Source organism: Labrus mixtus, chromosome 13 (genome assembly GCF_963584025.1).
Source record: "Labrus mixtus chromosome 13, fLabMix1.1, whole genome shotgun sequence".
Lineage (NCBI taxonomy): Eukaryota > Metazoa > Chordata > Actinopteri > Labriformes > Labridae > Labrus > Labrus mixtus.
This window is the reverse complement of record NC_083624.1, coordinates 26,183,413-26,198,391: the sequence shown is the minus strand read 5'-3', so window position 1 is coordinate 26,198,391 and position 14,979 is coordinate 26,183,413. Positions and strand designations below refer to the sequence as shown.

Here is a 14,979-nt window from a genome sequence, read left to right as displayed (position 1 = left end):
CGGTGTCAAGAGAAGAGCCTGTACCTCCCGTCCCTGTTGCCCCTGTTTTGAGATACTTTTCAAAACTTTAATGGTATGTATGGAAGCGATTAGTGATCAAAATTCAAATGATAAATTATGTTATACAGTATGCATACATAGAGAGTAGAAGTATAATGCAAACTGGATGACTGAATATTCATTTTAAATATAGGTCAAATAATGCACCTATATTCTGAAAATTAAAACGTGTTTCTGTTTCTTGTATTTTCATTTCAAAATTAGCTTTTTCATTTGAATTATGATACAATTAGCGGGGCATTTTTTGAAAATGATAAAGCAAATGTCATTTTCTTCTTAATTTTAATTTAGTCAAAGAATGTGCATTTTTTGAAGTTGAAGTTGAAAACTAAAATTCAAATTACATAAATTAATCATCATTTTATTTTTGAGTCAAATAATACACTCATATTCTGAAAATTAAAAAGCATTTCTGTTAATGCATTTGAATTTTCAAATTAGCTTTATCATTTGAATTGTGATCACTAATCGCTTCCATAGGTATGGTCCCCTGTCCCCTGTATAAGTGCATCAAAAGTATGTAACTTTATAGTCTATTATTTTTGTAATCAGTAAAAGGAGTTTTAAGAAAAAGGGTACAAAAACGGCGAATTCATTCAGAAACAATTGTGCAATCACTGTCTTTAATATAAGATTCGTTTATTTTTATTTCACTTACTGTTACAAATTCAATAGGTTGTTTCCTATAGTCATTTATCATTTATCGAGAAACTGAAGTCGTCATTTTGTAAACTCATCTTGCTTGAAAATAAATTCCCTGAACGTTGTCTAACAGCCAGCGATTTGTACCAATCAAATGTGAACTAGAGTCTGTTCAGGATCGTGATTGGGTATTCGATCTGTCAGTTTACCCAGGGGGCGGGGTTTGTGCGTTTACAGACAAAACTCAGAGCTGACGTCTGTTTTTCACCAACAGTGTCGTCATTTCCTGTAGTCGGCTACAGAGATGCCTGCGAAATTCGGGTAAGCAGGCCACGTTTTGGTGAATGATGTGTTGTTAGTATTTGTTCTCGGTCTGGGTCAAGGTAACGTTAACAACCTTGTGAGTGAGTTTATTAACCGCTAACGTCGAGAAAAGCAAAGTTGAAGTCGAACTGTTTCCTGCGTCACTTCGGTTGAACCAGAGACTATTTGTGACCCGCCAAAAGCTCCAGTGGCTTTAGAGAGGAAGTGACCATTTTAAACGTTTGCTGTTTTCGGTATTGTTACATCTATCCAGCCGGGAAAGGAAATGAGTGGAGGATTTAACTTCGGGCAACCCTCCTCGGGCTTTGCTTTCGGAGCTCAGAACACCACCGCCGCTGCCCCCAGCTCGGGCTTCGGGCTTACAAGTTCCACACCTGCAGCCACCGGAGGGGGCTTCAGCTTTGGCGCTGCCCCTCAGGCCACCACCAACCCCACCGGCTCTTTTAGCTTTGGCACTCCAGCAAAGAGCACACCAGCCGGCGGAGGCTTTTCTTTTGGGACCCCCACCAGTACATTCGGCATGGGTATGACTCCTCAAACCACAGCAGCTACAGGACTGACTCTGGGCTCCACAGCAGCTCCAGCTGGGTTTACCTTAGGTACGGCTATGTCTGCCCAGACAACTGCTGCGGCTCCGGCAGCTGGGGGTTTCAGCTTTGGCACTCCAGCTCCAGCCCAACCCCAACCTGCAACTATGGCAGCCCCTGTACCAGCCGCAGCACCTGCAACAACAGCACCAGGTGGGCTTTCATTCGGGGGGTTTAGCTTTGGATCTAACAAAGTCCAGGCGACCACAGCTCCGGCTCCGGCTCCTGCTCCGGCTCCTGCTGCAGCTACAGGTGGGGGCTTCAGCTTTGGCACTGGTGCTCCCCCCACCCTCACCCTGGGCACCCAGCCCCAGCAAGTGGCTACTGCTGCAGCTACAACAATGCAAGGTGGAGGATTTCCCTTTGGGATCAAACCCTCTACCACCCCAGCTCCTCCTGCAGCAACTCAGGCAGCCCCAGCAGCTAGCGCATCTCTCTTTGCTACACCTATCTCTGCAGTAGTAGCTTCTGGTGCTGCTGCAGCTGCTACAGCCACTGCAACAGGTACAGGCTTCTCTTTAGGAGTCGCCCCGACTCCAGCAGCAAGCACTGCTGCTGCTGCCGCTGCCGCTGCTGCTGCAGCCGCTGCTGCTGCAACTACCACAGCAGCAGGTGGTGGTCTCTCCTTCATGCTCAAACCTCTGGGGGCAGCTGCTACCACCTCCACCCTTGCTCCTGCCTCTACCGCCACAGTTGCAGCCACCTCAGCAGGTATTCCTACAGGCTTCACCCTGGGACTTAAACCCACATCTGGCACAAGTGCCACAACAACCACTGCAGTTACAACGCTCACTACAACAACTGCTCCACCTGTGATGACCTACGCTCAGCTGGAGGGTCTCATTAATAAATGGAGTCTGGAGCTGGAAGACCAGGAGAGACATTTCTTGCAGCAGGCGACACAGGTGAATGCGTGGGACCGCTTGCTGGTGGAGAATGGTGAGAAGATCACATCACTTCACAAGGAGATGGAGAAGGTGAAGCTGGATCAGAGGAGGCTAAACCAGGAGCTAGACTTCATCCTGTCCCAACAGAAGGAGCTGGAGGACTTGCTCTGCCCGCTGGAGGAGTCTGTGAAAGAGCAGAGCGGAACCATCTACATGCAGAACGCAGACGAGGAACGTGAAAGAACGTACAAGCTGGCAGAGAATGTGGACGCACAGCTGAAGAGGATGTCTCAGGACCTGAAGGAGATCATTGAGCACCTGAACACATCAAGCGGCCCAGCAGATACCAGTGACCCGGTAAGATGAGACTTTATTTTAACCTTCCATTAAAAAATTTTTTCTGTTAATTGGTAACTATTTTTGCAAAATTTTAGTAACATTTTTTTTCTGTTACTCAGCTTCAGCAGATCTGTAAAATCCTCAACACTCACATGGATTCACTTCAGTGGATCGATCAGAATTCAGTCCTCCTGCAGAGACGAGTGGAAGAAGTGTCCAAACTGTGCGACAACCAGCGCAAAGAGCAGGAGAAGACCTTTCGTTTAACATTTGACTGATCTATAGTAAATAACATAGACATGTATAATACAAAATGCTAACTTTTGATATGTTTCTCTTTGGAAGATCTAAAGATGTCTTACAACAAAATTCCTGTTAACTTCTTTTTTTCTCCTCTTGATATTTTCAACTTTTATAGAGCAGTGACATTTATCTATTCCCATGTAAACACTTTGGGTGTTCAAAATTATACAATAAAATAAATCTCTTGATTAAGGCTCTGCTCTATTGGTTAGGTTGACTGCATTCTTGTCCTTGGCATTGTTTTGGTCACAGTTAGACCTTTGGGTATCGTATAACACTTCTACTATGCCAAAGCTTTGATACCAGTCTTGTCAAAAGGGATTATTTTTCAAGGATTCCTGTACATGGGATAAAGAAGTATTGCTTTTATTTACAGTTGAGAGAACTGCTGTGTTTAATAAATAATAATTGAAACTCTTGCGGTGATGAAACATAACTTAAGTTTTAGTGAAATTCTCTTTCAGAAAAGCCAAAAAAAAGTTTTGTCTCACTTTTCAGTCAGAAGGATGACGCCTTTTCTTTGTTTTGTGATTACAAAAAATGCAAATCTGTGACTTATCCTAGCAACTTCAAGATGTCTCATTGGGCTTTAATAACAGGTGATGGGCAAATTTCCCTTTTTTTCCCCCTGATAAAACACACCTGTCAAATGAGATGTGACATCTATGGATTAACAGGAAATTGAACTCCTTGATCATGATTTTTTTTTTTAAATATACAGAAGCTGTTTCAATATCATATTCAATATCAGACAATGATTTTAGTACCTGTACATGTGTGCTGTAAATAATCAGATGATTGTTAAGGATAAATGTAGCTGTTTGATATAGATGAAACATTTATTTTTCATTATATTTCTATTGTGGGTTTCCTTTATGCTCCTACCTGTGTATTTTGGAGAATTTGTGTGAGTGGGCATGATGATGAAGGTACCAATTAAAGATATCCACAATAACATTCTTACTACATTCAAGATATCGTCAACTGAGTTCCTCCTGAGAAAAACTGGTGGTTATAATTTAAATGTAGGATATTCAAACATGTTCCTATGAAGAACTGATATGTCCAAATGTTAATTCTGGAGAAGAAAAGAGATGTATATCAGAAATTGAAAGCCCAGTAAGCATGAATGGAAATTAGAAATTAAGTTTTTAACAATTCTGTACAGTAATGTTACAGTGAGTATCTTTGATTCAAATTGTAACTAGTGAGGATAAAGTTTTTACACAGAGAAATGCTTTTATGGATCTCTAAAATATTATTAGTGATAGGTGGGTGTTTGCTGTAATGTTAAAACAGCTCTCCATAACAGTTGATTTCTGTTTTTCTATCTGTTAACACAAAGAACTAGAACCTGCACACTGTCATCTGACTCTGCATTCACTGACAGAAGAAAACACAAAGAAACACACATACATGGGTTACACATATATATGATGGTATTGGGTCACAAACAGTTTTTTTGGTGTTATTAGTGAAACCAGATAGAAGTTGAAAACTGGTATCAGTTTTGTAAACAATTTGAATTCTTGGTGTGAAGAAATTCCAAAGTAGCAATCAGTTTAAAACATTTGTTTTATATTTGACAATTAAAGAAGACATTCACCTTTTCTTCTTCTATAAAACACACATTGCTTTCCAAATCTTCCCTTTGGACTCGTCACACAGAACAGAGTTATTTTCAGTGATGAGCTACTGTACAGTCGATGCTACCTGAGTGCCACTACAGTGCAGCTTCAAGAGAAAAGAAAACAAACAAAAGCTGTACTTATTTTTACAGCTTAATGAGAAATGATGATGTACCTAAAATCATTCCAAAGAGGATCAAAGCTGAACCTTTCTGAAACAAGAAGCATCAAACACCTGGAACATAACGAGTGATTTACATTCATCTGAGCTAGCTGTACCTCTCTTGCATAGATTTCAGGATTGGATTTTAACAGTACAGCTCCGTTTAAAAACAACAGTAAACTTTGTGAGTCAGACATACGATTGAAAAAAAGTCTTTGGCTGCTGAAGTATTTTATCAAATAAATATACAGTGTGCAAAAGTATTTCAATATATACAAAAATACGTAAACATTTCAACATCTATACAGTGTAAAAAAATCAAATACAGGAAGCCGACGTATTTCTGAAATCACAGTCATGTTTGCTAATTATTTAAAGGTCAGTGTGTTTGTGGCTTCAAACTGATTGTTTGTGTTTTCTGAAAAACAATTGAAGGGAAAGCAAGTCACGAGTAACTTTCATTATCGGTCCAAGAAGTCATCCACTGCTTTTTATCAAAAGGATCCAGTTTGACTTTTCCATCTTTACATTCTGGAGTTTCCTTTTTGATTCGCACGGCGTGATAGCGTGGTACGCTGTCGTCTTGTTTGGAGCGTTGGAAGAATCCACACTGGGAAGAGAGATTTGAAGGGAAAAAAGATGCATTATTTAAGACTGATATGTCATTGGTTGTCATAATAAACAACAAGAGGAGAAATGTGGAGGAAGGTTAAGCATGCTTTGCAGTTTTTTAACGGGGGGCAGCCAGGCAGTGAGATCATCAGCAAAGCAACTGCAGAGCACAAAACGATTGTTTGTTTTTGCAAAATAGGCAAAAAAAAAACAAGCCTGTAGGAAGAAAATGCTTTGATGATTTCCTTGCCAACATTCAGAGACACATATTGCACAGGAATCTTGAAGCTTACATTACATTGTTTTTTATGTTTTGTAATGCAGAAGTTCTTCATCAGCTCAGGACAATATGTGTCTGAATGTTTTGGCGTTAAAGCGGCAGCAGATTAAAGGTGAGTTCATTAGTGACTGCAGGCTCTTCATGCTGGCAGCTTGTTTTTTACCCCTGGTCAGAGTATAAATCAGGCGTCAGCAGTGAGTTTGTCTTTGTCAGAAGGCTGAACATGGATCTCTGCCTTGTGATACGTAGCATCGAATTCCTCTTTTGATGCTCTCTTGAAGAAACCACACTGAGGGGGAGCAAGGGGATTGTTACCAGTTACAAACTGAGTCAAGAGGAGACACTGGGATTTCTTCAAACAAAAAGCTTTCACAAATCCAAGTTCCAACAATTATTCTCACGCAAACATCACGTATCTCTTGTTTTATTTACACACAGTTACAAGCATGACCTGAAACTCATTTATGTAGTCTAATATATTGTTGTCACTAGGCAGATTTATGTTGAATCTCAAAAGCAACGTAATACTTACCTTAGCCTTTAAGAAATAAAGTCATTAGTCAGCAAGAATAAAACTGTTCTTGTATCAGAGCAGAGCTGTTCTACAAATGACTCCCCATGGCAAACTCATTTTTACGCTGTTTTTATGTAGAGCAGTGCTTCCCAAAGTGTGGGCCGCGGCCCCCTGGTGGGCCTTGTGGGTACTGCAGGTGGGCCACAAAAAGCCCTCCACCAATTTTAAAAATAAAATAAATATCACAATAATGATGATTTAACATGAGTCAACCCTTTGAGTGATTAGTAAGGTGGGTCATGACTATTCATGGACATAATGTTTAGTAAACTTTTGTGTCTATCTTGCCATAATATCATTTTGTAATGTCCAATAATTTACCCTAACTGAAATTTATAGCTGTAGTCATAACATTTTTTTTATAATGGGCCCCGGAGTAATTTTGTATTTCAAAGCGGGCCGCGGCAGTCTTAAGTTTGGGAAAGGCTGATGTAGAGTATACACTAATAAATATATTATATGATATCTCTGTACAACTGCTAATATCTTTACTGTACAAACTACTACTTATCTAATATCATAGTTTATCTCCAATTGATTTCCCGTCATGTTTTCTCTTGTGTTACTCAACATGGTCGACATGAAGGTGTAATGTCCCCCCCTCACCTTCCACAGCAGAAACACCAACAGAGCTAAAATCAGTATTCCTGCCAGAACAGCCAACAGAATGATCCACCAGGGAACTCCACTGTGCTGCGCTACTTCACTGTCTGGAGACACTGTCACCGTCACCTGTCATCAAACATCACAGAGAGGATAACAGTGAGATCAGCTGAGTTAGGATTAATGTTCAGAAGCTGTTCATGATTTGTCGTTGCTGCTCGTTTAACTTACAGCAGTGTCAGGAGTTCGTAGGATCATGTTTTTAACCTCAGTATGAAGGATGAGCGAGGCCTTCACAAGAATGCTCAAGTGTGAGAGAGAGGCGTAGTCCTGTGTTGATGGAAGAAAAGAGCAGCTCAGTTAAGACAGACATAAATAATGAGGCATCAGCCAAACTGATGACGAGGCACATGTTAAAGATAAAATACCTCAATAAATGTTGAGTTCCAGAGACGAGATCTAAGTTCAACCACAGTACCGTCCAGGCCCTCAAGGGGGCACTGTAGCACCACACATTTGATCTCACTGTTGCATGTCTGAGAAGAAAATGGCATTACGTGTCAAAATAAATTCACACCTTAATAAAAAATAATGTGAACAAATCCGTTCAATGACTCACCAGAGTTTTACTTTTGCCAGACAGGAAAGACATTTTTCCAACAGCTTTTCTTTCGGCAATTTCACGTTTTGTCCTTGAAGCGGAGGACTCCTGAAAGAACATTTCATCTCATTGATTCAAAGTGGAATCTATCAATGCAGGTCTGTATATTATTTTATATTTATTTTGTATAAGTTTAGAAACACCACCTTTATGTGCTTGAGAGAGCTGATTTCAGACTGTGGAGAGCAAAGGACTTCCTGTGGTCCTGTCGAGGTGATTTTCACCAGGTAAAGAAGCCATTTCCCATCTTTGTTATACTTGGGCCACTGAATGTGAAGTGAGGCTTTGACAGAAGGTGTCAAAGTCTTCCACAAGTTATTTATCTGAAAGAGAAAGTAATATGTTACAATGTTGTGATTTAATATGCTAAGGCTAAAGACAGAAGTGGTATCATAGTCACACATAGAAGCAGCTCAAACTCACTCTGAATGTATAATTGATCAAACTTCCAATCTCTTCTTCTGTCCTCATGGCACTTTCCCCTTTAACAACACCTCCAAATGTAACCTGATTCGGTCTGGCTTCTCTGATGAATTCAATAAAAAAAACACTTTGTTCATATTCTGTTGGAGGAACTTGAGTATTCATCTGAAAATAAACTATAATGATGCAGACTTACCCGCTGACAGAAAGGGGCAATTCAATCATGACTTTAGCCTTTACTTTAACTGGGGCAATATTTTCTTGCACACTCGTCCTGAAAGAAAAAAACATGCGTTTATAGAATAATAATAGTATTTCAGTTAATGGGAAACAACAGGGAACAAAAGTGTGATTTTCAAAAAAGGTGCAAATTATAATAAAAACTCTTATATGTGCAGAAAATAAGTCCCAGCTGTATCAGCAGTACTTACGTCTGCAGATGGAGGACAAAGTTAATCTCTGTGGTGTCAAGAGTCATGCCCACCGTGCTCAGGATGATGTAAAATGTAGTCTAGTCGGGGGGAATAAAAAAAAATCTCAAACTGCATTTTTAATTTTTTTTAATTAAAGTGTCAGAATGAACGAGCAAATGTTAAAACACGTCCGTACCTGGGAGTCATGTTTAAAAGGATTCCCCAGCTCACAGTCAGCTTGAGAGCCATTCTGATTGGCTGTGCAGATGATCGGCTTATCCACCTAAAAAAAAGGACACATTTAACTAAAATCAAAATATAATGAGGAGATTGTGCAGACATTTTAGCACTAGATTTAAACACTTTTTTAAATTCTGAATTTTCTGTCAATCAGCTGATTTACATGATTAATTATTGAGATTACTTCTCCTAATTTTCTGTACAAATATCATGAATGCTTGTAACTTGTACTACGAGGACGGATACAGAAAGAGAGCAGAAATGGACAGAATGATCTCCTGCTTAGGGTTGTGTAGCACTTTTTTCCACAGGCCATAGGACTGTTAAACATCCTGCTACTGAAATAAATTATTTTATACAACATTTAATAAGGCTCATTTTTAGTCTGCACTGATTGGACTTTTCTAATCATAGCACAGGTCTCATTGCTTCTAGGGTTAACATTGTCTTAGATCAATCAATCAAATAAACTAGAACTCAACTTTTTTACTTTTTCATCAAAAGTTAATAATTTTTCCTGACAAGATACTGAAAGTTCAGACAAATCAATGTCAGCTAAACCTGTGCTAACATGAGAATGCTAACACAATGTACATCACAATGCTAGGCTCCTGTACAGCTTCAACATTTGAAAGGTTTGGCTTCATGTTCATGAGGGGAACGGCTTTGAAGAGAAGCATATTAATCAATGGTATGGGAAAATGTATTGTTTTAGTATCAGTGAAACTTAGACATCATATCGGTACACGTATTGAGAAATACCCAGTCCAAATGCTAAATTATAGCATATTAGCATGGTATAATTAGCCTAAGAACAGTTTCAGGCTGGCTGAGGACCTGTCATGGAAAATGTATGTGCCTACTGAAAATGACTGTTAGTGTTGCTAATTACAGAAACTGATGATTAATAGAAAAGGACCTTGACACTTGGTGAAACTGTCTTCCCGGATTGAACTGTCCGTACCATGTGTTTTTTAATCTTAGCATAGCCACAGTTTTCATAACTTGGTAACTATGAGTGTCTATACAATGCAGAGAGGGACTGCCCTTCTCTGAGCTTTGCTGCAGACTGATTTTTCACTCTGAAGCCTTGTTCCTTCCATTTGCAAAGGGAATAATAAAATACCAACAAATACAACTGAATGACTCAAAGATCTGTTATTTAACAAACTCTCTTTACAGAAATTTCCAGCACAAAGTGCAGATGTGTATAAAACGGGTTGAGCTGACGATGACGTGGATTTAACAGAAAATATACTGAGCCCAGTCTCCCAATGCAAGACTCAACTTTCCTAGGAAGCACCACCCTCGTGCAGAATTTGAACTCCCAGTTTTCATCCATGCAACACTTCATCTCATCTGCTAAAATGAACAACATTATAAGTTATTAATAAAAAGGAGATATCGAGCAGCATGAGAAGCTACAGAAATGTATACTGAATGTGTAATCAATGTAAGTCCATGTAATGAGTCCACTAAGGCTTGTGTGAGCAGTACTACATCAACATGGGGACACTATTGAGGCTGCACACTTCGTGGTCTTGTTTACCGTTGTTTGATGTGAACGGACTCCTGAATACGACAGTGTTTCTGGGAAAGTCCCCACCACCTTTGCCTCATAAGCATCATCTCCGTTCATGTTGTTGACGGTCACTCGCAGAGCTAAATCCTTCCTCTCATAGTTCAGATGAAACACAGGAACGTTGTTCTTCCTGCAGATACACAAACATAATACCTCACTTCAGGCTCTCAGCTTTCAAGTCCATTCTGGCTCCAGAGGGTTGAAATGTAAGAGCTCACATGGGTAATGGGGAGTCCATGTCCAGGTTGTTTTGTTTGTAGTAGAGTTTGTACTCCATCTTCAGGTTACTCCGGCAGACGTGATCCCTCCCACATCCCTCTTTTACAAAGTTCACCTGCAACACGTTTAGACAAAATCACATACAAACTTTGCTCCAACAATATGTGTATCTTAAATGCTGCAGTCTGAAAGTTCACCTGTATGATGTCTTTACTGGGCTGAGAGGAGTCTAGTATGGGCATGAGCGGAGGGAGGCTGTTCTTTGTCTGTCTTCTTTTAGTGCCCACGATTTCTGCAGACACCTCAATAGGAATGCTTCTCATCTTGTCCTTTATATTGTCCTGAGGTAAGAAAAAACACAAGCAGTAGTTAGTTATATAGAGCCTATTAAATGCTTCTGCAGGTTTTTGTTATGCATGAGAAAGTTGTAGAAAGCATATCATGAGGTTTATATTTATTAAAATAACATCTAAATTAGCTTTTTATTTCATTGTTTTTACTTTGTCAGTTCTGCCTAAGAAGCTCAGCATTTAAGATTCAAGCTATGATAACTATACATTACTATTCACTGTTGTGAAAACAATATTAAAGGAAATATACATTATATAGGGTTAAATATTCAAACTGTCTTCCATCGCGCAAATCTTGTCTTATGGTTTAAATCACATTTAATGCAGCAACTGTGGCAAAATATTTTTAAATTAATTTTCCAATTTGCAATTGTTTTCACTTTTAATTAATCAAATGTCACATATTATGCAAAATACACTTCACCATTTTTTCTAACACTAATATATGTCCCTAGTCTGTCTACAAACCCCACAATTATGAGAGAAGTCCATCCTCTCAGTCTTTTGCCTGCTCCACTTTTCAGAAAATGTGTGCTCAAACAGGCTGTTTGGAGGTTTTACCACTATGACATCACAAAGGTCCCAAGGAGTCCACAATTCAAAGATAATACAAGATTATCTCACATACTGTCTCATCACTTCATCAATAATCACATCAGTGAAACTGGATTTGATTATTTTTGTTTTTTTACTTGAACAATGTCTGAGATAATAACTGGATGAATTCTGTGTTGATTGACAGCTTAATTGACTTTTTATTCATTGTAGGGATTTATTTAGGGTTCCATGAGAAGATGTCCTTATTTCGTATGCAAAATGATTTTTTTGAAGCTTGCAACTTAAATTACAAATTCTGCTGTGACATCAAATTCTGTGATACATTGTGTCAGCAACTGTTCAAATGTGAAGCTAAATTATTATCTAAAACTTTATTGAAGCACGTAGCTATTTCTCTTGACTGAGTGGCTGAGTTTTGTTTTCAGTAAGTTCCTCTTACTAAATCTAGTAATGACTGTTGAGTATCTGCATTAAACACTGCAAATGTGATTGAACTGTGAGCGTGTTTAACCTTCAGTCTGGCTGTTTTCTTCGTGCACATTTCCTGTTTTTGCCCTCTGAGCTCTATGGTTCCATTAAACTGGTGTTCTGCTTCTGTGCGGGATTTGTTCTGGAACGTCACTCTGGAGGGAAGCCCCTGTTTCCTGCGCTCTCCATCCGCCTCCACTGAGTAGCTGATCACTGTGATGAAGGAAACACGTGTAAAAACAACTGGATCAGATCTTAGATCTGCAAAATGAGGGGGGGGGGATCACTCTACTTACTTAGTCTTGGGTTGTAAGATGCAGGGTTTGCTGTGTAGGTGAAGCATGCCTCTACAGTGAAGCTAAAGGCAGGAAATAAAATATGTTAACATTTACAACGGGAGGTTTTGACTGTGAGGCCAGCTGACATGTCAGAACACCTACCAAATGCTGTTTCCACAGTTTTTTATTGTGAGGTCAATTTCCTGTGGAGATATTTTGACATGTCTCCTGATGCTGACAACTGGCCGTGCCCTGAAAGAAAGACAGTTATATTAAGTTGTAATACAAATCAGTAATGCTGAAATGTACCGGTATTGTTCAGGGAAAATGTACCTGTAGATTAGAGCAGAGTCCGACAGAGAGCCTACAGCCACATCTGGATAAGAATTACTGTCCAAGTCCATGTTCCCAGCCAGAGAATATCCAAAGAGTTTCATGTTGTGCTGCTTTCCAGAAAGTATCTGCAATGAAAAATAGTATTTTTCATTACAAAAAATTATTTAAATTAAAAAAAAGTGAGGAAATGTATCAAATAGCATAAAATTTATGCTATTTTGATTTTTTGGGTATAAAATTGAGCTGTAGTTCTTGACAGGGATATAACAGAAGTTTCAGCTCAATAGCAAAACTCTGAATAAATACAAACAAAATTTATAAATAAATTGCTTTATTGAAAACAAATGAGAATCCCCATGTAAAGAAGAAAGGAGCAGCCAAATCAATGTCTTTTACATATGAAAAGGTTCTTGTAGATCTCACACCTATATTGACTGACTTTGGGCCAATCAGATGTAGAGAAATATTAAACGCTGACACATTATCACCTTCACCTTGGTTTACCTTCAGTGCTAGCATTACACTTTGACTATATTACTAATATTGAACTACCAGATACGCCCCTTGTTTCAAGCTCCACATCCTCAGGTTGGGATCCAAGCTTTCAGGTACAAATTTGAAATCTTCAAGCTAATGCCAAGATGGCCGTGGTGACATCACTACAAGTTTTTTTCTTCAGATATAAACTCTCACACAGAGATTTTTATTAAGGCTGATTAGCTCGCCTCATCACTAGTTGATCTTGATGTAAATAGTGAAATCCCCAGTTCAGTTGATAATTCAAACTTGTTTGCTAACTATTTCCACATCCAGGCAGCAGTTAGGGAGCATCTCTGTCTCTTCAGCTGTTGAATGCTGCATTTTTTTCACCAGCTAGCCGCTATCTGTCTGCCATTTGTTGCAGATAAAGTGGTGATGAGATTTTTTTATTTACATGGAAAAACAGCTGAGGCCATAAAGGAGCACTGACAAGTGCTGTGAGACTGAACCAAAACAGGAAAGTTCATGAGCAGAAACCCAAAAGAGTGAGCTCAAGGTTGTATAAAACTATAAAGAGTGCTGATCATTCTCTCTGGATGAGACACTTTGACACATGTGTTTTCACAAATCAAACTGACGTGATTGAGATGAAAATGGAGATAACAGAAGCAACAAAATTACAAAACAAACCTGTGCAGGTGTGGTTTTGATTCCTTGAGCAGAGCCATGATAAATGTAGACTTTTCCTGCCCCGCCGTCATCATGTGGAGCTCCAACAGCAACGTCTGAATGAGAGAAGAAACCAGTTTACTTGACATCAAATGATAGAAAAAAACACAACTAAGTGAAAATGACAGCTGATTTACCTTCATATGAGTCTTGATTGATGTCTCCAATGTTCTCCACTGCCAGTCCAAACATGGAGTCTTTGGTCCCGTTAAGACGGACAGAAGTGACTCTTTCCCACCTTCCTGCCTGGTTGATGTAAACGTAAACAGCTCCTCCAATGTCTCTGTCCTTCATGTAAAACTGAGGCGCTCCCACCACTATGTCTTGCCATCTACATCAAGGTCGGAAGTCAAATAATGAACATGCAGAATATGATCCCATTAATAAAGTGCCAAAAGTCCATTTAAAGAAAAAAAAAAGGCATTACGATAGTATTATAATGAAGAGATCCTTTCAAGGCTTTATATATTTCTTCTACATCTGCGTTTACTCTCCTGCTTTTTATTTTACTTTTAAGATTTTTTTTTTTCAAGTAAGTAGTAGTTGTAGTTTTTCCTACCCATCACCATTCAGATCAACTACAGCCAAGTCGTATCCAAAGGAGGATGCAAGTCCTGGTCCGTGCAGCATGTGCTCCACCAAAAGTCTGCCTGAGGCTTCATTTTCTTTTCTCAAAAAGACCACAGCTCCACTGTGATTGGCTCTGGGAGCTCCAGCGACCACCGTCAGGCCGCGACTCCTCATGATTCTGTGTCCCGAGTCGAGGGCGAATCCTGCAGTGTGAGAGACGTAGGACTTAAAATATCTCATTTTACACCAAAGAACAGGCTCATTATCAGCGCTTTACTGTAAGATGACTGTACAACTGGTAATATTCACAATGTCCTCCTGTTGGATGCAATTACACAGACTGACCAGTAGGAGTCACTAGTGCAGTAAAAATGACCAAATCTTTTTCCTGTCATTTTTCTCTAATGAAACTGCTGACAATACTCTCTGAACACTACTTACAAGAGGAGTTTGTTTCTCAGTGTTTTTATGTGTGAAAATGTTTATACACACAAGACAAAACTCAAGAATAAGACAAGGCTGTTTCATATTTACTGAAGTGTTTCCTGAGAACCATCACCTGTTTATAGCTGAAAATGTGTTCACCTAATTCTTAAACCAGCCACAATTCTTTAAGAATAAAAGTTGCTTGCGCTGTTATGAATGCAGTAATCGTTTAGATCAGAATCAG

At 39.3% G+C, this 14,979-nt stretch overlaps 2 protein-coding genes across 3 annotated transcripts in view; one reads left to right on the top strand and one right to left on the bottom strand.

Annotated features, from left to right (window-relative positions):
• Positions 1 to 961: 961 nt before the first annotated feature.
• On the top strand, positions 962 to 3,335 carry nup62l (nucleoporin 62 like). Its single transcript, XM_061054454.1, has 2 exons — positions 962 to 2,857; positions 2,959 to 3,335. Exons 1-2 carry the CDS (start codon positions 1,292 to 1,294, stop codon positions 3,115 to 3,117), a joined length of 1,725 nt encoding a protein of 574 aa, XP_060910437.1. The 5' UTR covers positions 962 to 1,291; the 3' UTR covers positions 3,118 to 3,335.
• A 1,171-nt stretch (positions 3,336 to 4,506) lies between these two features.
• The window catches only part of itga6a (integrin, alpha 6a), a 23,626-nt gene continuing 13,153 nt past the window's right edge, over positions 4,507 to 14,979 (bottom strand). The window contains exons 6-26 of one of the 2 annotated variants that reach the window (XM_061054453.1): positions 14,299 to 14,512; positions 13,877 to 14,070; positions 13,701 to 13,795; positions 12,528 to 12,655; positions 12,357 to 12,446; positions 12,213 to 12,274; positions 11,960 to 12,129; positions 10,738 to 10,881; positions 10,540 to 10,655; positions 10,289 to 10,451; positions 8,696 to 8,782; positions 8,518 to 8,597; positions 8,283 to 8,360; positions 8,087 to 8,189; positions 7,810 to 7,986; positions 7,622 to 7,711; positions 7,431 to 7,538; positions 7,234 to 7,332; positions 7,006 to 7,131; positions 5,989 to 6,114; positions 5,404 to 5,543 (exon numbers count right to left, since the gene is read on the bottom strand). In XM_061054453.1, coding sequence (XP_060910436.1) covers positions 6,007 to 6,114; positions 7,006 to 7,131; positions 7,234 to 7,332; positions 7,431 to 7,538; positions 7,622 to 7,711; positions 7,810 to 7,986; positions 8,087 to 8,189; positions 8,283 to 8,360; positions 8,518 to 8,597; positions 8,696 to 8,782; positions 10,289 to 10,451; positions 10,540 to 10,655; positions 10,738 to 10,881; positions 11,960 to 12,129; positions 12,213 to 12,274; positions 12,357 to 12,446; positions 12,528 to 12,655; positions 13,701 to 13,795; positions 13,877 to 14,070; positions 14,299 to 14,512 — 2,432 coding nt within the window. In that variant the 3' untranslated portion in view covers positions 5,404 to 5,543; positions 5,989 to 6,006. Of the gene's footprint in view, positions 5,544 to 5,988; positions 6,115 to 7,005; positions 7,132 to 7,233; positions 7,333 to 7,430; positions 7,539 to 7,621; positions 7,712 to 7,809; positions 7,987 to 8,086; positions 8,190 to 8,282; positions 8,361 to 8,517; positions 8,598 to 8,695; positions 8,783 to 10,288; positions 10,452 to 10,539; positions 10,656 to 10,737; positions 10,882 to 11,959; positions 12,130 to 12,212; positions 12,275 to 12,356; positions 12,447 to 12,527; positions 12,656 to 13,700; positions 13,796 to 13,876; positions 14,071 to 14,298; positions 14,513 to 14,979 lie in introns of both variants that reach the window. The other variant, XM_061054452.1, reaches the window with a different exon arrangement.

Bases quoted from the DNA above. Each gene is read 5' to 3' on its own strand.
- nup62l (XM_061054454.1), top strand. From the start codon at position 1,292: ATGAGTGGAGGATTTAACTTCGGGCAACCCTCCTCGGGCTTTGCTTTC. The intron at 2,858-2,958 runs GTAAGATGAGAC...TCTGTTACTCAG, and splicing joins CAGCAGATACCAGTGACCCG to CTTCAGCAGATCTGTAAAAT.